General features: G+C 41.8%; 2 protein-coding genes across 2 annotated transcripts in view; one reads left to right on the forward strand and one right to left on the reverse strand.

Moving 5' to 3' along the window:
- RSPH14 (radial spoke head 14 homolog) overlaps positions 1–27,947 on the reverse strand; it is a 76,592-nt gene that overhangs the window by 15,256 nt on the left and 33,389 nt on the right. The window lies entirely within an intron of this gene.
- LOC125335111 (wiskott-Aldrich syndrome protein family member 2-like) lies at positions 351–27,737 on the forward strand. Its single transcript, XM_048322414.1, has 2 exons — positions 351–997; positions 27,647–27,737. Exons 1-2 carry the CDS (start codon positions 382–384, stop codon positions 27,673–27,675), a joined length of 645 nt encoding a protein of 214 aa, XP_048178371.1. The 5' UTR covers positions 351–381; the 3' UTR covers positions 27,676–27,737.

The following is a 27,947-nucleotide window of genomic DNA, read 5'->3' on the forward strand; positions in this document are numbered from 1 at the left end:
ACACGAGGAAAAATGTAAATTGGGTAAATCAATTAATGAGATTTTTAAAAATTATACTCATGGTTAATTTTAAAAAGCTGTGGTAAATTACACATATACAAATGCAAAAGGCAGAAAGGGAAAATCAGAAAAAAATATATGCCCAGTACTGAGAGCAACTGAGTGATGGCAAAAGTGGAAAGCAAACAGTAGATAAATTCCATGTAACTAAAGAAACAGTTTTTTCTCCCTTTACCCTTGACCGCATCCTTCCAAGATGTATGTGACTCGTTCCCCCTAAAACATGCATTGTGAAATCAATCATAAAACTCCTGCTGCTGCCAGAGCCGGGCACTGCTGTGCTGCAGCGAACATGGACCCGCGGAGCGGCCCCGGGTGCGGATGCAGTTGTGCAGAGGCAGAGCCCGCGGCACGTCTGTACCCGCACATTATGTAACGAGCGAGTGCAACGGAGCGTACGAGCCGGGAAAAAGCCACAAACCCCTCGCCAACACCCAGCTCCTTCTGCGCCGCGGCGGGGCGGGGGCTGCGGGGGCTGCGGGCCCGGCCGCGGAGCCGGAGCCGGAGCCGGAGCGGAGCCGCCCGCCGGCCGCGCCACCGCCCCGCCCGCGGTACCCCCGCCGTTGGCGTGGAAACGGGCTGGCGGCTCCGGCTCCTCCTCCAGCGCCAGCCCCGCGCTCCCCCTGCCCGGCTCCCCGGCGAGAGCACGGAGCACCTCCCTGTCTCCCGCGGGGGGCCGCCGGACAAGTGTTCCCACTGCCGCCTTTAGAACAGCCCGGGTTTTTACGGTTGTGTTTTCTAGGGAGAAGATGGGAAAGGGTAGGTTCCTGCTCCTGCTGGGGCTGTGGGGCTAGTCCCTGCAGTCGCGGTGTGTCTGCTCGGCAAATCACAGATGCTGATGTGAAAAAGGGCCAAAGCAGAGGAGAGGCGTCAGTGGATGCGGGCATTTGTACTGATGGATTGAGGAGGTGGAGGCGCCCTGCCTGGTGCTGGAGAGGTGAGTGCAATATTCCGTATTTCCTTCTCTCTTAAATCAGTTCAGTGATGAACATTTCCAAAATAAAAAGGCACTGCTAAAGCAAGAAGGAAAAGATGTCACTTTGAAACAATCAGCTATGCTTCTGCAGGATAAAAAATATGAGTGTCACTGTGAGGTAGGAACATTTCACTGTGTGTAGACAAAAAATAGTAAGGGGAGACAGGCTGCTGATACAGTGAAAATGACCTTCTCAAGGGATACTGGCCTTCTATTAGCTGCTGCTTCAGCTTGGGCCCTTTTTCTAAAAATGAAGTGGTCTCCCTTTCCTAGCCTGAATCGTAATGCATTAATAGCCAATACCTGAGCCTTAATAAGATTCGTTGCGTTCTCTTAATGCTTCAGAAAGATAATCCATTAGAATCTGCGTGCTGGGAGAAGAACCTCCACGCTATGTAACACCTCCTCCCAGGGAAATGCTGCCTGGATAACATTCTATCAGAAAAGGCTCCTGCTGCCGAATTTCTGTAATAAATCCTCCTGGTAACAGTCACTCTGCTCATTGGAAGGATGTGTGGCTCTGCAGAGCCTGGATGCATTCCCTCTCCATGTGTGCCCATGCATGTGAAGGAATGAGGAGGGTTTATATTAATCTGCACCTGTGGACGGCTCCCATCTGCACTTGTGAACCACAAGTTTTTTGGTACCTTTGCATTTGCATTTTGGGTGAGTGATTCATACACAAAACCCCCAAGCCTTCAATGTTAGCTAAGAGAGCTGCAGATAAATACATGTTGGTTTAATTTCTGCTGATAGAACTGATCTGATCTGCTTTTGGCTGTTTCTGTAGAAGCTGTTTAACGTGTGTTCTTGCAGTATTTATTCTGCAAGATACAGACCTATCTCCACATTTTCCTGTGAAGATTTGAGAAAAAATCACTAGTTTTCCCTCCATCATTTCTTTATAATTGTTTATATCCATTTTCTGATAACATCACACCCACAATTTGATTTTTATTTGGGCTCTGTATTTCGCGCCATTGTGGGTCACACCCTTCGGGTGGCCATCAACATTTCATCTATAAAGGTCACAGCAGCAGGTCAGGTGCTGTGAATACCTACTTGTGGATCACAGAGGAGCAAAAAATCAGTGTGTATTTTGAACTTAGGGGAAATTTTTCTGACTTTATGGATATAGATGTTCGAAGTCCGAGCTGATGGCTTAGGTGCTGTTATAGGCAGAAATACTCGCTTTTCTTCAACAGGCACAGATTTGACAGCTGAACAGACACAGCTCTGCAGAACAGAGAGTGTTTTGCCATTTACTTGGCTGTCTCCCATCAAATCATTTGTTTGGAAGCTATCATGCAAAAAGCACAGATCCCTGCCCTTGGATAAAGGACATTATCAGAGGAGAGGCCTATGTGTATAGAAGGATGAAGATCCAGTCTTCAAGAAGCCAGTGACAGGTGTAATCAAAAGAAAACCTCTTAGTTATAAGGCATATTTAGGAGAAAAACTCATGCTATCTTTCATTACCAAAGCACTGACTTATATTTTCAGACAAGAATCCCCTTCTGTGTAATATGTATGCTTATAAGTAAAAACAGCTGATTAATTCTGTGTAAGCCATGGAAATTTCATTCTGGCAATGGACCTTACAGAGATTAATAAACTCCGCAAGCTACATAAAGAATACTACACCTCTGTCTGAGATTATGTGCTTGTCACTTCACAGGTCACTGGTGAGCAGAGTTGAGTAAGTCTTCTGGAGGTACTACCTTGAGTTTTGTAAGCCTCCAGTACAGTTTCATATTTCACTTGCAGGCCTTGGTTTTGAATTTAGTGGTGATAATCTAAAAATAACCAGCCAGGTAGCTCTGAAGGACTGAAGTGAAAGTGTTCTGGTTGTCTCAGTTCTGATTACACACAGATGAAACAAGGTATGTTAAATTTTAAGAAATGTAGACAGAAACAGAAATTTGTCCCTTCTTAAGGAATCTACCTGCTAAGCAGTGGGGAAGGGGATAAGGATAACAGAAAATGCAGTAGGCAATAAAAACCCAGATCCTTAAGTGGTGAAGTCAGCTCTTCCTCTCCAGCTTAAGCAGATAAGGATTTTGACAGCAGATAGAGCCTTGGTTGATACACAGAGGTGAGGCACTATAAGGGAATGATGTCTTTTTCTCTCTCCCCCTCCATGAATTAAAGAAAAATACTCTCAATTCCTTTGGGTTAAATCACAGTAATCCCACTTATTTGAGAAGAGATTATTCAGATTTATGTAACTGAAAATGAGAGTTGAATCTGACTATTTCTTCTAAAGTTTTGGTCCTGCTTTCACAGGAGTCACTGGAAGTTTTGTCACTAATTTCAGTGGGAGAGAGCCCAGGCCACCAAACACGGTTTCACTGATCAGGTTCTCCCTTGCCTTTAGGAACAACAATGTCGAACAGTTTTGTAGTCGGTATCAGCGAGGTCAAAGGCTCAATGACAAATTCAGTAACTCTCTACATGCATCATAAACTTTAATTCATAAATTATCAGTGATTTGAATCATGCTTTTTTAACTGAGAAAATTGGAGTGTTATTCCCATGTTGATTGATAGTACCCACTTTCAGCAGTAACAGTTTCTACACAAACAATCAACCATTTTCTTTTATCTAAGAGAAAACTTATTCAAAGGCCCTTAAAATCAAAATATTGGCCTAAGTGCATAAAATCATATTTATACTTGGAGAGAAAAATTGTCCTATTTTTATTAAAAAAGAAGGCTAAATTTTGTTCTTTGTGATCCACAAAGTATTCAGAATAAATCCACATCCATTTCTAGTTACAACAGATTCCCTTCACTCTACTTGACAGGATAATACAACTTGTATTTTGTAAGTTCACATTTTTATTAAAACTTTCCAGAATTCAAGAGTGGTGATCAGGAAGTCCAAATTTCAATTATTATATTGATGAAAGAATAATTCCAAGAGGGAAAAACTATACTGTTCCAAAGCAATTCTCTTCGCAAAGTTCCCTGGCAATTTAAGGTATGTGGAATAGACAAGAAGACAGAGAAGGGCTAAATTCAGCTTGACTTATTCTGTTGTTGAATCAGGAGTTGATACATATTAGCAATTTAAGTGGTTTATTCAAGTGTAATCAAGCACAGAGTTTCACCCTTGACATGAAAGCTACAGAGAAAATACTCCTCTCTCAACTGTTGCTTTTCCTTAACACCGAAGGGCACTGGTGGAGTTGGATGGAAGGAACAGATCAGTGATGGCAGCCATCTCTTCCATCTTACTCAGACTTCAAACATTTGCTAACAACTGGCAAAAATTCAGAAGGCAACCGTTTGTTTTGGTTTTTTTTTTACTTCTTCAGCTCAGAGCATTTTCTGTGGTTCAGCAGAAGCTCGACTCTCCTCAGAATCCCATTTTATTATTTAGTATTGGACACCCAGTGAATCATTAGGGAACACAGTTTTACCCAACAAATCCTATTTGCCTTTTGTTTTCTCTTTAAGCCCCTTAAACCGGAGAGTTATTTCTTCTCTGGATTCCTAAGTCATCATATCAAAAAGACAAATGTGATAACACTTCCACGTGATTCTACATTGCAGATAACCTGTTGGATTACCAGTCAACATCTTGGCCAATAGAAAAACTTAAAGAGGCAAATGTGAAAATTCTAAGTATTCGTTTTGCTCACACACATCAAGAATAATGACCACAAAGTAAATAATAATTTCATAGGAACTACAATTGATTAATCTGTTATTTTTACAGTGGATTTATTAAATAGTAATTGCCTGGACTTGGCAGTTGGAAGGATATATTCTCATCACTTTCAGATGTCTATAACACTGACACGTACATAAGGAGTAGTTGTTAACGCTTCACTTTTAGTTGGTGGAAGAAAAAGAGATTTCTCCCTTGGAGTTAACCAGACTAGCTTCTGGCTACCGTGTTAGCGTGAGATCGAGCTGACCTCTGGAAATGACAGCTCCTCTCCACAGCCTCTGAGGGAAGCACTAAGTGAGTAGCTCTGAGGTAGCCACCTACATGCAGATGCTAAATCTGCACAGATGAATCCCACTCTTACTGTCTATAATGTAATGTTTAACCAAGCTTTACTAGTTAATTATGAAGATATTTTCATGGTTCACCATAAATATTTGTAAGTCATAATGCAGTTACTATTCCCTACCTACCAGCCCTGTTTCCTTGATAGTAACTAGGCTGGTGTTGGCTTCTTCCTCGGAGTATCTCAACAATGGTATTGCTCATGGCACTGGAAAGACTTCACTGAAACAGCACCAGTAATCCAAATCTTTTATCAGCTTTTCCTGGTGATCCAGGCAGTATTCTAGCATACGTTCCCAGTGGTTTTCTACTGGTTTTCTGTGCCTGCTTTCAATATTTTCAAACCTTACCCAGACAGTGTGGAATAAGCACCTTTATCTTCATAAATTGCATGAACACAAATACAATTAGGCAGCATAGCAAGTGTTGATGTACAAATACAGTTGATACAGTTGTGTTGTGGAAGGAAATAACACAATTGAGCTGAATTGATTACAATTCAGTGTTATGGCACAGTAACAAAAGCCCAACAGGATGTTTAGCTCTGAGAGGGCTTGCTGTTCAGAGGGGTATGCACCTGGTTATTATACTTCTTCCTTTAAAAGAGAAATGTACATATGATTCAAAAGGATACTTACCTACCATCTAAGGGAACATCTTTCTGATGATAATACAATTTGAGTTACTAGGCTGGATTTTTCTGTCTCTGAATATTACCAGCTCAAGTCATATAATCCAAATATTGGAATGTATTAACAAAACATGATTTCTTTTGGATATATAATATCTATTTATACATATATATGCATTAGAGTATTTTTTTAGTTTGGATGTCTTATGAGGAAAGAAAGACCAGGATATTGGCTGTTACCCCTCTTTAGTGTTTACGTTATAGGAGAAGATTCAAACCAATACTACAGGGAATATTTTTTATATCATTTAAAGCACTCAATTCAGTAAATTAATGCATATGATGCTAACCAAATCCATTACAAACTAAAATTTTCCAGAATTAACACTGTTGCACTGGAGCATCTCTCTGTACTGCCAGCAAGTTGATTGTTGCAACGGGGCCTTGGCAGGAAGATTTTCTCTCAGGATGCCTTTCTGTGCCTGACCTTTTAAATTTGGCAGAGTTCAGGGTACCACAGTAGAAGCCATCTTATAATGGGACGATATTAATATATTCTTACAATTGCTAAGAACCTATTGAGCTTCCATGTTGTATTGCTCAGTAATGGTAGAACCTCACCTTAACCAGTCATTTCAGAGACATGTTTTTAATCTTTTTCAATCCATCTATGTCCATCAGCAGATAAACTCACCTTAATTTGTAATTCAGTGACATTTATGTAGGTACTTAAAATTCTAAGGCTAGTCTACTTCAAATTTGAAGAATTGTTCTATTATCATACTGTTTCTGTTCCCTGACTAGATATGCAATAAGTCCTCTGATTATGTTTCATGCTGTGAATGTTACCAAAAGCAAATCTGAACTTTGCCTCATGGGTGTGATTACACAGGTGTGTCAAGTTTGCTTTTTGCGTGTGTGGTCACAAAAAGAAATGGAATACTGAAGACTTTATGTATTTTTTTTAAGTAACAGGAGCAAAGTTTCAGCTTCTAGTTTCAAGGGATCAACAATTGTTTTAAATGTGGCAAGACTGGAGGTTGACATGCAGTTCAGTATTATATCAGCACAATATTATTTGGTCTCACAGGTCAAGTTAATATACAATGGTCTAAACAAATTAAAGTATCAGGTATCAGCACCAAGAAGAGGTAGGAACTAGTGACTTTTACCACTACAGACTACAATTCTCCCTTTTTCCAGAGGCCTGATTGTACATTGCAGTCCTGAATGGCGCAAATTCTATATAACAGAAGTTAAAACATCGATAAAGTAATAACCTACCATATAGACAAAGAACCGAATTATTGAATCTCATACAATCTCCCGTTCTCTGTCAGTGCAAGCAGGTTATAAACTAAAATTAAATGTTTACAGAGGATATTACCCTGGTCTGTCATAAGAAAAACCTCTCTCTTTGCTGTATCCATAGCATAGCAATTCTACCCTTTTCCCACTTCTGCAGTCAAGGAAACCAAGAACAGCCATTGATATGGTGGCCTCTTGCGATCATACCTGGAAACTGTTCTAATTCATGCTGCGATTTAGGCAGCCCCAGCCTGGCTCTACAATAAAGGCTGGATCATGAAAATTCCTTTCTCCCTCAGATTAAGACTAGAAGTATCAGAGTTTCTCTGTATATTTGATTACTTTATGTTGCTTTTCTAGTTGTGTCTTCTGCTACTGGAAAGCAATGAAGCCCAAGTAGAAAATACCGGAATATTCTAATTCAGAAATCATTTAGGCAGAATTGATCTGAAAGAAATGGGTGATGCCTATTATAGTAAAAGTGTGCTTTGAAGGGGAAGTTGCACACACAGGCATATGGAACTCTGGGAGTACCTTTAAATATTGTAGACTTAATTACCAAGTGATGGGAGAACTTCTCAGTGAGCAGCACAATTACAGTCTCTAGGTATTTTCATTCACTCTTTTATTTGTGGTGTTGCATATCTCCAATGACAGGAGTCTATAACTAATCAAAGTTTATCTATACAACTGTAACTTTGGATTTTGGATACTTTATGTTTTCATGATTAATCTGTCAAGAATTATTCATAGACTTCATTGAAAGTTTACATAAACAAGTCTATTCAAGAAAATAGTAAAGTGTTTGTTTTAAAGGAGACCAGATGGAATGCTGTCAATCTATGCAGCACTGTTCTTACTCAGCTGTGAGATATGAAGTGCAAATGGAATTTCTTAGACGTGGTGTTTATGTCTTTATCTATGTTGCAAAGATTTATAGTCGATAGAGGTACGTTAAGAGTACATCAATCTCGTTGTTTACTTGCTGCCTGCATCTTATTTAGTTACAAAATACGTAGAAAATACTATTTTTCACTACAGTTTCTTCAGCTTCTGTTAGGATTGGTCAGAGGCACGTGGTGATCAACAGAATATAAGCAGTAGAAGGTAAAGATTAAAAGATTTCAGAAAATAATACAGGTGTGCAAAAGGTCAAAGACTCGTCTCTTCCTTTTAACTTTTGAAAAAACCTTTAGAAATGTCACCCTTATCAATGAGCTCCCTCCTGCAATCAACACAAAAAATGAGAAGGGAGAGTTAAAATTATTTTTGTGCAGAGCAGTCATTTACACTACTTAACAGTAGACATGAGAATCTGAAATACAAACCAAAATTGTACCTCATTCTTAAGAACCGAATAAAAAAAAAGAGTTCTCAGAATAGCCAAGGAGACACAATCAGTATCATGATGACAATATACTGACTTGGTCAGTGCCATTCCTGTGTCTCTAACAGAGCAAAACTACTTACAACTTTTAGTGGAGGTTTCCCTATTGCACTGAACCTTCAGCCAGCAAAGAGGTGACACAAACTGGGGTTTATTCCTCCTGAGCTATTTGGCACAAAATATACTTTGGGATGGGGAGACTGCCAGTAGGTGTGTGTCAGCGGCATTGCAACCTAATGGGATTGCAGCCAGCTGGAAGAAATTGAAACCAAGTTGGAATTGCTGTAAGGTGGGTTTGGGCTGAAAGCTAAGTCAGCTGAGCTCTGTAGCTATTGCCTGCTTTTGTGCCTTTCGCCAAGGCGGGAAGACACCTTATCAGGCATTTTCCTGGAGTTGAGAGGTAAGAAATTTTATGCACCTTGTTTTCTGGAATGCCTGTAGCTTTTTGGGTTGCTAGTAGATCACGAGTTGTTCTCTTGCTACTAAGGTGTATCCTGGGGGGTTGAATTTTTCAGCCTTGCTACAACAAAGATGCAAAAGCTGTTTGAAAGACAGAGATGGCTTTAAAAGGCAGTAGCCCTTGTCATCTTTTCATAGTTATAACCCTGATTCCAAAATGTCAATTTAAAAGTCTTGAGGTGTGTTGGAAATGAACCAAAACATAACAAAAATTCTGCTTTTAAGCACAATTATCCTGGTGGTTATCAGTCAAGGAACAGTGTTATACCTAACCAGTAGTACCTGAGATCCTGAAAATGCAGACCCCGCACCTCATCCCAGTCAGCCAAGTAATCTGAGTGCCCTCAGAGGTGTCCTTGTAGTCCTTTAATGAAGTTTTCAAGATGATTTATTGTTCTGCTGTGCACTGTGGCCATTTCCCTCCCACCCTCTCCCCTTGGTAAATCTGCTTTGTAAGTTTAACGTAGATTTGGAATCCCTACAGCTGCAATAGCTTTTGCACTGTTTTGACCCAATATGGCTTGCTGAGAAATTTGTGTATAACCCCTCCGCTGAAGGCCGGATGTGCTCTGGGTAACCTCCATCACATGTATTATTTCGTGTCCCAGATCTGTGCCTGTTTCACATAGTTGTTTTTACAACACTATCAACAGCAGATTTTTAGCGAGCAAAAAGAAATAAAATGGTGAGTCATCAGCTTTTTCCCTGCATATCTCATCTATGTGAAATGCAGAATGCTAACTAGAATAGTTAGGAATCAGCGATAAAATTTCAGCTTTATGTGCCATCTTAATAGTAGGCTAGAGTGTTACCAGAAGTATTTTTTTCCTGGTAATATGAGAAATGAATAACTAAGGATCCGTTGCTGAATAATGAATAAACTAAAGGCTCGATTAGCACCTTTCAGTTTTAAGATAATTTTAGTGCTGCAGCTACTTGAGTCAAGAAGAGATGTCACAGAGAGTAAAAGGAACAGAAAAGCAACTACCTGAGATGCTGCTGTTAAACCTGTGCTGTGAGGGTGGTGGTGTACATTTGGCTGGTTAATGAGGCTCCCCCTTGAGCTGATAGGACAGCCTCATGCAGAAAAAACCTGCAAAATTTGGGGGTTTTACTGTTAACAGTAGCAGTAGATCATGTGTGTAGGCTCATAAATCAACCCATCAGTTCTCAATATATGATTCAAGAGCCTGATTCAAACAAAATGAATGAAACTATAAGGGTCACAAAATGGTGAGCTGACCTCTATGACCTTAAAGAGGAGGAGACAATTCCAGTTGAGATGTGACACAAAAGGGAAACTTCTCTGACCTCAGCAAAGGAGAACTTGTAGAACAAGAGAGAGATGAATTATTTAGAGACAGAATTGAAGGGCTAAAGGATAAGTAAAAATATAGACATACTGCCTGCATACCTAGGAAGTTTGCAGGACTATAGAGAATTAAAAAATTGTAATTGGGGGAAAATATCTGAATGATGAGAATGCCCTTACATACAACACAGCTTGAACAGGAGCAGTCATTACCCTCCTCCTCCTCTCTCTCCACATATATACACAAAAGTACTGGTAGCATTAACAGAACACCTGTACTAGTTTGAAAACAAACCAGTGGGAGGCACCAAGTCAGAATAACAATTTAATGGAAATTAAAGAAAAAGGGAAAAAACAACGGTAAAAGAAAACACTGTCAAACTGACAGTGTCAAGGTACAACCTGACACCCTGTTAGGCAGGGTGGTGGTAGCAGTCTGGTAGAAAGGTGGCTGCAGTCCTCTGAAGCAGTGATCCTGTAGTAAAACAGTCTGCTCTTCCTCAGGAAGTCCAATGGTGGCTGTGTAGCTCCTGTCCTCTGGAAATCCAGTGGGAAGCCCGGTGTCTCTGGTGTTCAGCCTCAGCTTATATCCACGATGGGATGCTTGGTTCCTCCCTCTGGGTGGAGCATCTCACAATGGGGTAATGAGTCATGAGGCAAAGTGTTGATTAGGCTCATTAACAGAAGATAGTTCGGAAGGAGTTATCTCTGAGTCAGGCGGCAGGACAATGATGGGCAATTAACAGAAAGATAGTCTGGGGGGAGGAGGCAAGGAAACACTGCCCCACCTGATTTCAACGGCTGATGGGGATGGTAATAGAATACACTGCAACCCATGACATTATCCACCCCTTATTCTATTACCATCTACATTATCCCAAATCAATACCTTCTTAAACTCTAAAACACACATACATATATATATATATATACACACAGTGAAACCTACACACCGTTCTCACCTAACATTAGGTCTCCTTGTGGTACACAACGGGTTTCCCCATCTTTCTGCATTACCCACCAAGTGCAACCAGGTCCTTGAGCAAAGACAATCCCACGGATGGGTTTGTCTTTGCCTGAGGTGGGATTAATCCAAACAGTCTTTCCTAAAATACCTCTCAGGTGTACCACAGGGACTCTATCTCCATCCACTGTGTGCAAGGGTTCAGACTCGGCAGGACCAGCTCGATTGATGGACCCTCGGGTATTGACTATCCAGGTGGCCTTTGCTAAGTTCACTTCCCAATTTTTGAAGGTCCCCCCACCAAGTGCCTTTAGGGTAGTTTTAAGTAGTCCATTGCAGTGTTCAACTTTTCCAGCAGCTGGTGCATGATAAGGAATATGATATATCCATTCAATACCGTGTTCTCTGGCCCAGGTGGTGATGAGGCTGTTCTTAAAATGAGTCCTGTTGTCTGACTCGATCCTATCAGGGGTGCCATGTCTCCACAGGACTTGCTTTTCCAGGCCCAGGATGGTGTTCCGGGCTGTAGCATGAGGCACAGGGTAAGTCTCCAGCCATCCAGTGGTTGCTTCAACCATGGTCAACACGTAGTGCTTGCCTTGGCGGGTTTGGGGAAGGGTGATGTAGTCAACTTGCCAGGCTTCACCATACCTGTACTTTGACCATCGTCCACCATACCACAGAGGCTTCGCCCGCTTGGCCTGTTTGATTGCAGCACAGGTCTCACAACTGTGGATGACCTGTGAGATGCTGTCCATGGAAAGGTCCACCCCTCGGTCACGGGCCCATCGGTATGTTGCATCTCTCCCCTGATGACCAGAGGCATCATGGGCCCAACGAGCTAGGAATAATTCTCCCTTGTGCTGCCAGTCCAGATCCACCTGTGATACTTTCACCTTGGCAGCTCGGTCCACCTGCTCGTTGTTGCGATGTTCTTCATTAGCCCGACTCTTGGGTACGTGCGCATCCACGTGTCGAACCTTCACGGTCAGCTTCTCTACTCGGGCGGCGATGTCCTGCCAAATCTCAGCGGCCCAGATGGGTTTCCCTCTGCGCTGCCAGTTGGCCTTTCTCCAGCGATCCAGCCATCCCCACAGAGCATTAGCTACCATCCATGAGTCGGTGTAGAGATAGAGCCTCGGCCACTTCTCTCGTTCAGCAATATCCAAAGCCAGCTGGACGGCTTTAAGCTCTGCAACCTGACTCGATCCACCTTGTCCCTCGGTAGCTTGTGCAACTCGTTGTGTGGGGCTCCATACTGCAGCTTTCCACTTCCGGTTAGCGCCTACAATTCGGCAGGAACCATCAGTGAAGAGGGCATAACGTCTTTCAGTCTCCGGTAGCTCATTATATGGTGGGGCTTCCTCAGCACGAGTCACTTGCTCTTCCTCTTCTTCAGAAGATAATCCAAAAGTCTCACCTTCAGGCCAGTTTGTTATAATTTCTAGAATCCCAGGGCGATTCGGGTTTCCAATACGGGCACGCTGTGTGATGAGGGCGATCCACTTGCTCCATGTGGTGTCGGTGGCATGATGCGTGGAAGGAACCTTTCCCTTGAACATCCAACCCAGCACCGGTAGTCGGGGTGCCAGAAGCAACTGTGCTTCAGTGCCAATTACCTCTGAGGCAGCTTGGACTCCTTCATAGGCTGCCAAGATTTCCTTCTCTGTGGGAGTGTAGTTGGCTTCAGACCCTCTGTAGCTTCGGCTCCAGAATCCCAGTGGTCGGCCACGAGTCTCACCAGGCACCTTCTGCCAGAGGCTCCAGGACAGACCATTGTTCCCGGCTGCAGAGTAGAGCACATTCTTCACCTCTGGTCCTGTCCTGACTGGGCCAAGGGCTACCGCATGAGCAATTTCCTGCTTGATCTGGGCAAAGGCTTGCTGCTGTTCGGGGCCCCAGTGGAAATCGTTCTTCTTGCGGGTAACCAGGTAGAGAGGGTTCACGATCTGGCTGTACTCGGGAATGTGCATCCTCCAGAAACCTATGGCGCCTAGGAAAGCTTGTGTTTCCTTCTTGCTGGTCGGTGGAGACATTGCAGTGATCTTATTGATGACCTCGGTGGGAATCTGACGTCGTCCATCTTGCCACTTTACTCCCAGGAACTGGATCTCTTGGGCAGGTCCCTTGACTTTGCTCCTTTTGATGGCGAAGCCAGCTTCCAGGAGAATCTGGATGATTTTCTCTCCTTTCTCAAACACTTCCTTTGCTGTGTTTCCCCACACATTGATGTCATCGATGTATTGCAGATGTTCTGGAGCCTCACCCTTTTCCAATGCAGTCTGGATCAGTCCGTGGCAAATGGTGGGACTGTGCTTCCACCCCTGGGGCAGTCGGTTCCAGGTGTATTGCACACCCTTCCAGGTAAAAGCAAACTGGGGCCTGCATTCTGCTGCCAAAGGAATGGAGAAGAAGGCATTGGCAATGTCAATAGTGGCGTACCACTTCGCTGCTTTGGACTCCAGCTCGTACTGAAGTTCCAACACGTCCGGCACAGCGGCACTCAATGGTGGCGTGACCTCATTCAGGCCACGGTAGTCCACCGTCAGCCTCCATTCTCCACTGGACTTACGCACTGGCCATATAGGGCTGTTGAAAGGTGAATGGGCCTTGCTGACCACCCCTTGGCTCTCCAGTTTGCGAATCATCTCATGGATGGGAACCAGAGAGTCTCTGTCGGTGCGGTATTGCCGGCGGTGCACTGTTGCTGTGGCGACTGGCACCTGTTGTTCTGCAACTCTTAGCAGTCCCACGGCAGAGGGGTCATCTGAGAGGCCAGGCAATGTACTCAGTTTTCTGATATCTTCTGTCTCCACAGCAGCTATCCCAAAAGCCCAACGATGTCCTTTTGGGTCCTTGAAATATCCATTTCTGAGACAGTCTATGTCGAGAATGCACGGGGCCTCTGGGCCAGTCACGATGGGGTGTTTCTGCCACTCGTTCCCAGTTAAACTCACTTCAGCTTCCAGTACAGTCAGCTGCTGGGATCCTCCTGTCACCCCAGAAATAGAAATGGGTTCTGCTCCCACATACCTTGATGGCATCAGAGTACATTGAGCACCGGTGTCAACCAAAGCCGTGTATCTTTGTGGGTCAGATGTGCCAGGCCATCGGACCCACACAGTCCAAAAGACCCGATTCTCCCTTTCCTCTACCTGGCTAGAGGCAGGGCCCCTCTATTCCTGGTCATGTTGCATGTTGCTCCCTTCCGGTGAATACGTTCCTGAGGTCCCTTCAAGAGGATCGGTCATATTATCATTCCTGTACCGTCTGGAGTTCTGTGTGCGGGAGACCGGAGCAATGTTGACTCTAGATGCGCTTCTTGTGGTAGTTGTCCCTCTTTTTAGTTCACGTACCCGAGCTGCTAAGGAGGAGGTGGGTTTTCCATCCCACTTACTCATGTCTTCTCCATGTTCCTGAAGGAAAAACCAGAGGTTACCTCGTGGGGTGTATCCTCTCTCCCTGGTTGGGGGTCGCCGGCTCCTAATGGCAGAGACTCTTGTTGGTTCTGGTGAGATCTGGTAAATCTCTTCCTTAAGTTCCTTTTTCAATTTCTGATGGCCTTCTTCAATCAAGCTCCGGACTTGCTCAGCCAAAAGACTTGTTTCCACGGATGAGACATGGGTGCGAAACGGGGCTGTGACGGTGTCCTCGTAAATCCTCAGTTTGTTCACCAAGACGCCCACCCTGTCCTCGCCTTCCCTCCATTGCAGCGTTGCCAGGTAACGGGAGTATATCTCTGGTCCAAGGCGTGCGAACCTCAACCACATCTGTGACGTGCACTGGACACCATCTGGGCTCTTAGGAAATCTCTCATCTTCTGAGAAAATGATCTCCAGCACAGCCAATTCCCTCAGGCACCGGATACCTTGTTCCATTGTGCTCCATTTTCCTTGGTGCACCTGGAGGTCTTCTTTACAAAGGTACCTGTCCCTTACACTTGTAAGCAGTCGCCGCCAGAGGCTAAGGGTTTCTTGGGTTCTCCCGATCCCCTGGTCAATGACCACATCCCGGGACAGAGATCCCAGTTGCCTGGCCTCACTTCCGTCCAGAATGGTGTCATTGGCTGCAGCGTCCCAGATGCGGAGCAGCCAGGTCAGGATAGACTCGTTCGTCTGGCGGGTGAATTCCCTCCGCAGGTCTCGCAGCTCACCCAGGGATAGCGACCGAGTGATGATCTCTGGCTCTGCCTCTTCTGCTGGGTGCGAAGGTCCTGCTGCATCCTCGTCAGTCACTATGTGGACTGATTTGCTTTTTGATTTCTTCTTCTGCACGGGGGCAACTGCAATCGGTTTAGGCTGTTCTGGTTCAGTGATGGTTTGCATGGGGACGCTGACAGTGCTTTTGGTTCCTTTCTCCTCTGAGTCAGTCTGCGTAGACATGGACACTGTTGTTTTACATTTGGTTCCTTTCTCCTCTGTGACAGTCTGTGTAGAGATGGACACTGTTGCTTTTTGTTTGGTTCCTTTCTCCTCTGTGTCAGTCTGCGTAGAGATGGATGCGGTTGCTTTGCTCTTGGTTCCTTTCTCCTCTGTGACGGTCTGCGTAGAAATGGATGCGGTTGCTTTGCTTTTGGCTCCTTTCTCCTCTGTGACGGTCTGCGTAGAAATGGATGCGGTTGCTTTGCTTTTGGCTCCTTTCTGTGTGACAGTCTGTGTAGACATGGTATTTGCTGCTTTGCTCCTTTTTACCTCCTCCTCAAGCAGACGTTGCACCACACTAAGTAGTGTTTTGTTTCTAAGCATGGTGTACACAATGCAGGCCATAGAGAAAAAAGAGAAGAGAACTGACAAGAAGATTATACTATCCTTAACATCCAGAGGGAACTCAATTTTTTCAAAAACTGCTGTGCCTGGCCTGAAAGGCTGGAAGAAACCACTCTCTACTCCTCCCACCAGGGGCTGGCTGTGATTGTTGAAGAGGTCCCAGACATAGGAGCCCAGACTAGGACAGCCAAACAAAATTGAGTATATATTCCGAATGGTATTCATCGCCTCGCAGGTTATTATGCTATAGACATAATAAACCAATAAAGCAATTCTCATACCATTCCCTGGTTTTAACAGGAGTAATACAACAGGCAGGTAGTTCCCCATGTGAGGAAAAATATAGAGAGCAAGATACAGTACCCATGCAGACCAGCTGAGCACCATGGTGAATAGATTTCTGTTTATACAAAATTGTAATTCTGACTTTTTCTCAGAGCAAGCCCCACGTTGGGCGCCAAATTATGTACTAGTTTGAAAACAAACCAGTGGGAGGCACCAAGTCAGAATAACAATTTAATGGAAATTAAAGAAAAAGGGAAAAAACAACGGTAAAAGAAAACACTGTCAAACTGACAGAGTCAAGGTACAACCTGACACCCTGTTAGGCAGGGTGGTGGTAGCAGTCTGGTAGAAAGGTGGCTGCAGTCCTCTGAAGCAGTGATCCTGTAGTAAAACAGTCTGCTCTTCCTCAGGAAGTCCAATGGTGGCTGTGTAGCTCCTGTCCTCTGGAAATCCAGTGGGAAGCCCGGTGTCTCTGGTGTTCAGCCTCAGCTTATATCCACGATGGGATGCTTGGTTCCTCCCTCTGGGTGGAGCATCTCACAATGGGGTAATGAGTCATGAGGCAAAGTGTTGATTAGGCTCATTAACAGAAGATAGTTCGGAGGGAGTTATCTCTGAGTCAGGCGGCAGGACAATGATGGGCAATTAACAGAAAGATAGTCTGGGGGGAGGAGGCAAGGAAACACTGCCCCACCTGATTTCAACGGCTGATGGGGATGGTAATAGAATACACTGCAACCCATGACAACACCAAAAAATCATCAGTATGTGTAACTAAGTTTGAAGCTACACCTGTTAATATTAGTAGTAGTAGTACAGTTACCAATGAAAAATAAAACATCAAGAAAAATTACTGGATTCTGGTTTATCTCTAATAACAAACATAAATCTATCTATCATTTATATGTTTCAGGTTTGGGGAAAAAATAACTATTTACAAGCTTGCTTGAGGCTGAAAAATAACAACTTTGCCCAGCTAAATCTAAATCATGGTACTCCTGTGTTGGAGTAAATACCCAGATTAAAAATCTACACAAGCTTCCTCAAAAGATGGACTTATATTTAGTAGCTTATTTTGTTAACTATCCATTTAAAAAGTAATTAATATTAACCAATATACAATTTTAAAAATATTTGGTTTATAGGCAAAAATCTATTCTTGGCATGATATGAAAGTGATCCGCAATACTGACAGAATCAGTATAGCCCTATGAATATGTGAAGCCATCCGGCCAAGTCTTGTCATAGTATGATTCCAAATATATGTGGTCAAATCTGGCTTCTGTTCTTCTAAGATTGATGAGACCTATGAATAAACACAGTGAATACCAGCAGAAGCCAGGCTGGGAACATGTGCACAGAGGCAAGAAATTAATGTTGAAACACAATGATACTGATCATGCTTCAGCATTTCCTAGTAATACAGTAATGCTGAGATCATATAAAAGTGGGGAGCTGAAAGTTAAACTATTTTCATATCTATTCTTACGAAAGTTCTCAGCATAGATATTCTGATATATGAAGAGCACTAAATATCACGCACTAAATACTAAATATTCGTAAGTAAAATAGTCTACATTGCTGGCACTTTGGTATCATGCTTGCAGTGTTTTTAAATACATTGTGTTTATTTTCATCCTGTTCAAAACCAAATACAGGCTTATTTCAAAACCTACTGAAGTCGTCAACAAAATCACTACTTTTTATGGTAAGTGGATCACAGCCACAGCACTTTACAGGGTTTGGGATGTTTTTATTCTTATTTTCTCCTTAATAAATACTGTCACTGTTTCTTATGAGGAAGAACTATGAATACCCTCGCCCCAAAGTGTCACTTACCACAGGGCACCATTTCAGCACAATTACTTAAGTTCCTCTAGGTCACTTTGCATTCTCATTTAGTGCCACAGAGAAATATTCTTCATCTCAGTAGAAAAAACAAGGTTGAATAAGAGGAAAAACCTAACACTACCTAAGGAACTTAAACTCTTCAGAGCACAAGTGGTGAAAAACACACTGAGACTATTGCTAGCGATATTTGCACTGCTGCTTTGGCTTCACTCTTTGGATAAATCAGGCCTTCAGACTCTTCAAATCTGCAACCTGCATCTCCATCCATGACCAATTTGCTTATTAAAAGACTTTTTAAATCTGATGAAAGGAATTTAACCACTCCAGTGTTCTCTAATATTCACTGTATGTTTAACATAAGCTTCTTGTAATCACTCGTGAGTTAGGAGCCAGCAGGGAGTGACTCGGATCCCTCTGAGTGGTGGTGGGTGTGTAACTGCAGCAACTGCAGATGGGGTGTGAGGAGGGTGTGATCACCCCTCCAGGGGGAGGGAATTGAAAGGAGAGACTGAAGAGAAATCCTAGTAGCTGCTAAACCTCAAAAGGATGTTAGGTTCTTTCTGGCAGCAGCAATTAGTGGGTGGTGGGGTTTTGTGTTGGTGGTTTGTTTTGGTTTTGTTCAGCAGGAGGTGTCAGTGAAGGAAAAACGGGAGCTAAAGAAGTTGATGCATCAGATACCAAGGTCTTTTTGCTTTACTGTGAGTGAAAAAGAACTTAGTTTCTGTAGGTCTACACAGAACTTTATCTGGATGGCAAAATGATGTACAAGTCTTGGCTTTTGAAACTAGGAGCTTATTAGCTATTGTACAATGTTGTACTTAAATGTTTCTGGTTGCAGAGTTATGTTCTGTGAAGTAAAGTATATCTGTGTTTTGCATTTGGCACAAAGCAATTTCATATCAAAACCAGAACATGGGTAACTTCCTTCATATTCATCTTATTAAAAAAGCTCCTTAGAATTAGAGAGTAACTCCAGCAATGGCTCAGCTGTCTGAGATGTACCTACTGAAGCTCTTGCAGGCAGCAGGATTGTATGACTGTCAAAGCTTCTGAATTTCAAAAGAGAAGCAGAATGAGACCAGGCGTAGGCTGCAGCTGTAATCTGTGCTTGGTAGCATCCAAGTCCTCTCCCATGAGTCACACTTCTGAGAACATCGTGGATTCTCTTTAGCCTCTTGGGATGTTTTCTTTTTGGCCCTGGACTGCAGTGTAATACTTCTTCCACTTCTCATCTCCCTTCTGTGGATAAAATCATGTTTAATTTGAGTTGTTAAGATGAAACCTAGAAAATCCACAGTCCTGATGTAGATACCTTCTGACATAGTTCATATGGTTAATTTTACATGTGGCCTAAGGCTGGAAAATACTCTCTACCCTACCTACCAAATTAATCCCTGATGATAGCCCTGCTTTTCATGCTGATTTTGACACTCTTTCTTCCTTTCTTGCTCTTATTAGGAACAGCATTTTAATCCATGATTCTGTCTTCTTGTGATGTTGATAACTTGACAAAACTGCTGAAGTTTTCTTGTCTGTCCCTAAATTAGACCATTATGAGAATTATTGGCTTTATTCTTTCACTGTACTCCTAGTCTTCCATTTTGACCAGTTCTTTGATGCTTTTTCCGCCCCATGTTGCTCTTTCCTCTCATGCTTTCGTTGAACTGCTGCCTCTGAACTCCCTTATGATTCAGGTGAATCTTCTATATTCCTTTTTTGACTTTTTCTCATGTTGGTAACTTACTGCTCCAGCATACTCATTCAATCTATGTCTGTTTTTCTGTTTTTTCATTCACCATTCTTTTGATTTGTTCTCTGTGAAACATTACTCATTCTCTGTTGCTTAGTTTCCAACTTCATCACATCGACAGTCCTCTTCTCCCATGCTTTCACCCAGCCTTTCCATGAATTCAGTGTTTATTACTTCTACTGAAACAGTTCCTGTATTTTGCTCTTCCCCTTCCAAAACCTTTTGCTCTGCCTCTCCCTGCAAGGTCTATTCTTGCCAACTTTCTAGTCCTGACCCACTCCCAGCAACGTCCTTTCTCTAGCAAAACCATTCTGATCGAAGTCTGATGACCTAAGCAATTTCTTCCACCATGAACACCCTGGCACCCTGGATTTATTCTCTCCCTTTTTTTTTTTCCTCCTAGTGTAATTAAATTCCATATGTGCAGACCCATCTTTACAGATTCTGAGTCAGTCCTTTCCCTCTGGTCTTTTTTTTTTCTGTGCGCAGATTTCTGCTGATCTTATGCCAGTATGATATAGTAAGATGTGCCCATCTGCTCTTCTTGCCTCATCTTTCCTTCCTCTATTGCTCTCTCTTCCTTCTTTTTTTCAAAGATACAGGAATTTCTCGCTTCCTGTGTTTATATACCATTCAGTTTACCCAAGAAATCTTACCTAGCTTCTGTGACTTTATTCTCTCATTCCTTGCCTTAACCTTTGCTTTTCCTCTAGTTCTTAAAACCCCAAAGCAGAACAATTGTGATATATTTCTGTCTCCAACATGCCTTCTTATGCATCACCACAGATACAACTCATCTGTTCTTTCCATGATTCCCATTTACTGGAGCATCTTCTCCTTGCCTCTTGCTTGGCCTTGAGCATCAAACATTGCATCTTCACTGGCTGCTTTTCTCTATTGCATTAAACAAACCTCTTGTATTCAGGACACTGTTACCTGTACCCAAACTCTCATGCTCTCACTACAGAGATTGTCATTAGCTCATGCCTGTCACTGGAACAGCTAAAACAAGCATGGTTTTGCTTTATTATGTCACCTTTTATGCACAGGAACAGAAACTTCCTTTTACAAGGCTATATTGTTCTCCTGTTACAAATCCCTCTTAAAATTTCTTTTGCTGTAACTACCAAAATGTCCTTATCTTTCATAAGGCATTGTGTGCAATAAGGTTAAATGAGTGATAGGAAAGTTGCCATTATATTCATGAACAAACCTAATGTTTACTAATGCTTTTTTTAATGTAATAAAATAATCTCCTTAGCCCTGTGAGATTCATGAAACAGCAACCCTGTGGTAGTGAGTCTTAGCTCTTGAATCACCCACATAAGGGTTATGGTCCCACTAACGACAAAAGCCAAACAGCAACTCTAATGAACGCATAACCTACACTGCTGTCATCACCTGAGGTGCTTACAAAACAGAGTGGCTACTGCAGTTTGTTTGTTGCTTTCCTGCACACTTTTAAACGAGTCTGATGTTTGTATGTCCCTAAAGCAGATGCTGTGTGTGGTGTTTCTTCTCACCCTTGTCTAGCAGCCGGATTTCCTGCACACCCACTGTTAGACCCACTGTAATATTCTTGTTCTTGTAATGCTTTTTTATGCCAGTCTAAAGGTCACCTCTAAACCGGTTGCTGTGGCAGGCTCTGGGCTTAGTCAAACTGCTGTGAAGCACAGGCAACTCCCCGTGCAGTCACTGACACTGCTCTGGATTTTTGGCCATGCAGCTCAGAACAGAACTGTTGTGTATCTGGCTCTATTCAAGAGTCAGTCAGTCTTATGTACTGGTTGTGTTGGTGCTTCTTCTCACTGTTTCACAGTAGTTTGTGGATGTTGCTAAAACAGTTGTAATGTAAATACCTACCAAGTATTTTAGGTATTAATGCTTCACAGGATTTATGTTTCCAACTTCCTGCAGTAAGTGGGGTGTGCACAGTTAAAAGAAAAATAACTAGTAGGTTCTTGTTGAATGCTTGGTTTATAAGAAACACTATGTTCTTAGGTTCCCTAAATCTTGGATGAAGCCTGTATGCTAAATTTTGGCTGGATGATATGCTTAGCTAGCGGATACCCCTAACCAGCATAATTTGTGTTGTGGTTCTGCTAAGGTATGTTGGATATTTTCCAAACAACAGACAGAGATGTTTAAGCTAATGAATATAATATCTCGCTTCAGCAAATCTGTTCTATCCCACGTCAGGTATACTTGGTTACATACTGATAGGTCTATGCCTACACAGCAAGTCAGTTTCTTTGGGTTTGCCATTATTTCCTTGCTAAACATCCTTCTGTCATGTATCACAGAATGGTATCCCTAGGTGGCAATTCTATTAGTTGAGCTCAGATTTCATGCCACAAATCTGAGTATTTCTATAAAATCACAGTGAGAATCAGCAGATGAGAACCTACGTGACCTACCAATTATTCTTCTGGCAAGCGTGCTGGAAGCAGTTGTCTGCGGGGCTGGTAACAGTCAGTGATGGTGACGCTAAGGAGCTCATGGTATGGCTCTAGTTCTGGTCAATGCCCTTCTCATCCCCTGCCTTGGACTGAGTTCCGAATTAAATTTTTTAAATCATTGTTCTTTTACCTTCTTCAGCAACCTTTATTATAAGAATCCCATCCTTACAAAGCAGCTTCTGTTATATGATGTTGTTTACTGTGGGCAAGGTCCTGTGCCATGAATATGCATTTCTTGACTGACTTTGCTATTCCTCTCATTTTGTTATTTTTTGCATAGACATTAATAATTTCTTGGCTCTACCTTGGGGAGTTGGTATAGAGGTTAGGCCCTATTTCTCAAATAGAGATCAAAATGGATCAAGTGAAAAAAGATTACTTCTTCAATATTTGAATATATAGAGCACAGCTATCACTGAGGCTGATTATACTTGAAAACTCAGTGCATTTCTTGGTCACAAACAGTATCTCGAGTTGGGCATCTAAGAAATGAAAATCACAAGCAGAGATCATCTTTGCAAAGATGTGCTTAAGGGAGTTAATTAATGTCACAAAGAACCCCCATGACAAAAATGGACAGAATTTGGCAGTGTCCAGTCAAACACTCAGCTAATTAAATAATGACACTTCTTTCTTCACTCATCTGACTAACAGAATATGCATTTTAACTGCTGCAATAAATAAATCACAAAAGACAACAGCTTTCTCTGCTGTTTTCTTGTTCAACAACTACATCTGGCCCATCCTTTGTTTTGGGTGGGATTGTAGTGCCTTAATGTGTAATTAAAAGTTTTGTCATAACTTGAATATACTTTCTTGTCTTTCAGGTTTCAATGATTGTATAAAGAGAATGTCAGTAATATCTGTGGCCACAGATTTAAAATAACTTTCTTCTGTAATAAATGGACTTCAATCACCCTACATTAAACAGTAAATTAATTCCTGGGAAGTTATTTCAACCTTGCATTTCTACTGCATGCATCTCTAGGATTCTTTTCTGGATGCTTCCCAGATTCAAAAATCTGGACTGATTTTCCCATTTCTTCTGAGCCTCGGTTCTTTTCTTTTTCTCTCTCTCCCTCAAAAAAAGCCTGCTTAGTAGAACACTTGGTTTCTTCCTCAGTAAGTACCTTGGGTATGTCCTGATATATCATAATCCCTTGTGTCTTCTTCTCTTTCATTAATAGTATGAGAAATGATTGGAAGTTAAAACGTGCAGAACTAAGGTTTTGTTAAAGTACTGGAATTCTCAGTGGGTATGTATAATCATTAGAAGCTGATTACAGTAGCTTGGCTTACACTTGTGAGTCTTAGATGTGTTCTGTGCCTCTTCTCGCTAGATTTGCTTGAGTTTGCTTTTACATGGGCGTAAAAGCTTTTTACTGTTTGTGAGTAGGCTGGTGGTCATGAAGCTACATTATCAGACTACTGGTACCAACTTGCATTTGAGGGATAATACAGCTTTGTGCCTACAATTCCAGCTGAAATTCCTGCTGCCAGCAGCATACTGTATGCTTGGTCTCTGTGCTGTGATAGCCATAGCCACTGGTTTTGTTCTCAGCTTAGGAGTCACTACCTTTTTACAAGATTGTGGGGGAAACTTCTGAAGGTTCTGTAACTCTGCGCTCCATGATGATGTGTCAGTAGCTAATGAATCCAGAGATAATACTTGGATCTTTCCTTATGGAAGTGTTTACAACTGAATTGTGGTGGTGTGTCATTCTCCTTCCCTATCCCTTCTCCCTCTGCTGTCATAACTTGGGAACATGCTGGGAAAACAGATAAGTGTTTATGATTATACACACACTGATCAGTTTGCACAAGCCAGAAGTGATGGATAGGGGCAAAGAATGAGCCTAGATATGAAACCAACAATAATGACTGGTTTTTTTGGCTACAAATGGGTGGTCAGAAGAACATGGTAGCACTAAACAGCTGCTCAGCTTAATGAGCTTCAACGCTTTAATACAGTAGCCAGTGCAGAATTTTGTTCAAGTATCCTTCCCACTCCAGAAATTGGTAGCATTACTCTTTTGATAATGGAAATAGATCAGTGTTAGGTCAGGATTTGGGGCATGTTAATCTTACCTTGTGGGAAAAGCTACCCATTCTAGTCATGACAAAAGAGCCCATCTATATATCAGACTTAAAAACCAGTATCTTCTTAACATTTTGAGCCTTCAACTGTCAGAAGAAGGCAGATGTGTTAGTTTAGACACACATATACGGTATAATCTGGTGATTCCAATAATAAGATTTTTTTAAACAAACTTTAGACAAGTGTGCACAGTGAAAGGAAGCAATGAGGCTTTCCACTAGAGTAACTGAAAAGACACTTCTCTAATTAGAAACTTGCAGCCATAAAACACTTACATGTTTAATACGAAATCTGATTTTAAAAACCCAGCCAATTCTAGACTGCCTTATTTTCTGAGTGTATTTCAAGGAAAAGTAAACCCGATGAGAGAAAGTTCATCTGTATGTAGCCAGGGCAGTAAACTGTAGTAATGTAATAATTTGTGAAGTTTCCTGAATTTTAGAAAGTATTGACTGTGAACATGAGAGATGCCTTTCACGGTATATGGGAAAACTTGCTCAAATAAACCAAACTTTCTTACTGTAGTGCCTATTTGAAAATAGCATTTACTACTCTGCTTCACAAAGCAATAATATAATTACCTCATTGTCTTACAACTTGAAATAGCGATATCCAAATATCATTACAATGTATGCAATAAGAATGACTAGAAGTCAAAAAAAAAATTTGAGAATGTAAAACTAATGTGTATTTACATATTCCTGGTCTTTCCTACAATAAGGAGATCCTAGTTTACCTTTTTTTTTGGTGTTAAACATATTCATGAATGGCAAACAAAATAGCTGATATGTAAAACACTGTGGAATATGAATGATGCATCCGAATGTGTTGTGAAAATAGGCAATAGGGAATATTCTACAGAATGTTTGAGCTGAATGAAAAGAAAAAAATATTCTTGACAGAGTCTTACTACCAAATAATTTGTCATAAGTGTTTTGAGGCAAATAACATGAAGTTTAAAAAAGATTTGCTTGTCTTTATATAGTCATAGAATCTCCATATTTATCCTAAGCACTGATGCCTCTTGGAAGGAATGTGGCCTCTTGCTGCTCCTTGCAGGCAAGCCTCTTTTGTTCAGGATGGAACTACAATAAAGAGAGGGAGTCTTATATGTGTTTCTTGCAAAATTCTTCATCTGTAATCACACAGATACATAGAAAATGTCATAAAGAATTCAGCAAGTGGTTTTATCAATGACATGAAAATGAGGCCTGTGATGATGAGGATTTAAAGGAGAACCAGTTTGAAATGTCCTGAATGTGTCAGAGTAAGTGTGATTAATGGAAGAAACTCTGATTTTTATATATGTAAAATAAGAATCTGGCCTGATATCTAATACAGGAATTTCATTCTCTCTGTGTGGCTAGGAAGTTATTCATTAAGAAAGAGCTTCCTCAACTCTGATTTTTCATTTTCTGTGACTATTGGAAAAAGTGAATTATTTGAAGAAAGTGTGACTCCTCCCTTGGGAGGGTTTTTCTTTCTACATCTTCAGAGTAAGTAAAGCTGTGCTAATTACCATTCTATTAATGTGTACACTATTCTTTTAATTTTTCTCTGATTAATCTGCTCCTCATGTGCTAATGTCCTGTCATACAAAGAGAAGTAAGATAAATATAGCTGATATTAAGACTCTCTTGTAGAATTTTGGACCAGGTAAGAGCAATACATGGTGCATTTTGCAAAGGATTTGGATGTCTTTACATTTAAGATACCCAAAATCCTTAAATTGCCAGCGTGTTCAAGCACTGTGGTCCCTACAGGCAAAGACAACAGAAAAGCACTTCAAGCTGCTATGGAGAGGTGACTCTCTGTACTGACTGGATAGTTGAGAACAACTCAGAATAAGATTGTCATGGTTAGTTAGAAAGTCAAGTACATGAGGCTGTAAGTAGTTGTAGTTATATTTCTTTTCTCACAAAAGCTTGAGGTTCAACATCTGGCTTGGAACATTCTATCTCTCTCCTGGTAGTGTGGAATCATTCTCTTTAATATGTATTTTAATTTATTGTCACATCTACATTTAAATTCAAGCAGGAGAACTTCTGAAGGCTTTTAGGGCAACTTTGAAAATGGTATTGGGAGACTTAGTTTTATTAAAATGTAGTAGAAAGTTTTCTTTAGTATCCTCTGAAACTTTCTGTAAGGCTGCCTCTGAGGGGATCTCAGCGACATGTCATTTCGTTTGCAAATATACTCACTGAGGACCCTCTAGGCACAAGTAACTAGGCAGCAGGAGAGGTGCCAAGGTGTGCTGGGGCAGCACTCGGTGAGGAAGCCCTGACATCTGTGATTCTGCTGCCCACTGTGCTCAAAGCTTAGTGGGAGCAACAAGGCCTTCCTAGAAGAGAGGCAAATGGTCACCAATCAGCTCTTAGTAATGTGTTTTCCCTCTGTGAGAGTAACTGCTTCCTGCTGTTGCCTTCTGCAGAGTTCCAGCTAGTAGGCTTAAACTCTGATTTGGGAAAGAATAATTGCTCTAACAGTCACTGAAAAGCTCTCTGCCCTTGCTTGGGATGGTGTTTCCTGTGCTTCTTGTGTGAAAAATTCACCTTGTAGTCACTGCTGCCTTTTATTGCATCTCAGAATTTCCTGTACTGAAATGGAAGGAGAGGAGGCTCATTAACACTTAGCTTGGCTGTGGAAAGAACCTTACTGCGGCTTGCTGTGGTAGTGCATCTCTTTATTGATGAAGCAAGATGCAGGTACTGTGTTTAACAATACTGTTCTCCAAGGGGAAAAAAAGAGCTGTTACAAAGATCAGTAACTCTTTCTTTCTCAAATTCATGAAGTGAAGTTGATCAGCATATTTTGCTTTTTAATTTAGTTATTTAAATGTTCAGTGGAAATAGATAAGATGAAAGAAAACTCAGGAGGACATCTGTCTGAGTACAAGATATTGATATAAATAGAGAGGCTGAGAAAAGTAGTTGTGAGTCTTCCATTTTCTACTTCAGACAAACCAGTCGGAACAGAACTGTGCAGGAAAAGCACTGCCATAAGCTCTTGCTGAGGGAGAAACTGGGGCACAGCTCAGCACTGTTTGTTTTCATGTAGGTTTAGATAATAAAACACAGAAGGCTGAAAGGGAGATTTGATTTTCTATTGTTCAGAAACCACATTTTCTTACTCTGCGAGCTTCAGCTGTCCCTATGCTTTTACTATAATTTTAGATATTTGCTTTTCTTTACATAATTTTTCCATATGTATTTTCCATTTGGCATGTTAAAAGGTTTAGAAGCCTAGAAGAGGAGGAGAAAGTGAGTGACTTGCTGCAAGGAAGCAGAGTCTCTCATTCATTTCTTTTCCCGTTGTTTGGCAGGTGGAAAACACAGATTTACAGAGCTGAACTGGATCAGCTGAAGAAGTGGGGGAAGAGAAACAAAACAAGCACAGTACCAGTGAAAAGAGCTTCAGCTTTATCTTGCAGCATCACCACAGCAACCAGAGAATACAATCAGAAGAAAAGGCTAGAGCAGAGAAGGTGAAAGTGTGGCTTCTTACCTTTGGACAGAAGGCAGCAAAATAATTATGCAGAACAGAAAAGGGTATTTGATGGTTCTAGACAAACTGTGGCAAAGGGAAGTGTCCCGTCATTAACAGGAATGTGCCACAGTTTAT

This window comes from Corvus hawaiiensis, chromosome 18, assembly GCF_020740725.1.
Source record: "Corvus hawaiiensis isolate bCorHaw1 chromosome 18, bCorHaw1.pri.cur, whole genome shotgun sequence".
In the NCBI taxonomy this organism is placed as follows: Eukaryota; Metazoa; Chordata; class Aves; order Passeriformes; family Corvidae; genus Corvus; species Corvus hawaiiensis.

What these genes read in the sequence shown, in the direction of transcription:
- LOC125335111 (XM_048322414.1), top strand. Translation starts at nt 382, where the DNA reads ATGCAGTTGTGCAGAGGCAGAGCCCGCGGCACGTCTGTACCCGCACAT. An exon ending in CCCTGCCTGGTGCTGGAGAG is followed by an intron (nt 998 to 27,646) that starts GTGAGTGCAATA and finishes CCGTTGTTTGGC; the next exon opens with AGGTGGAAAACACAGATTTA.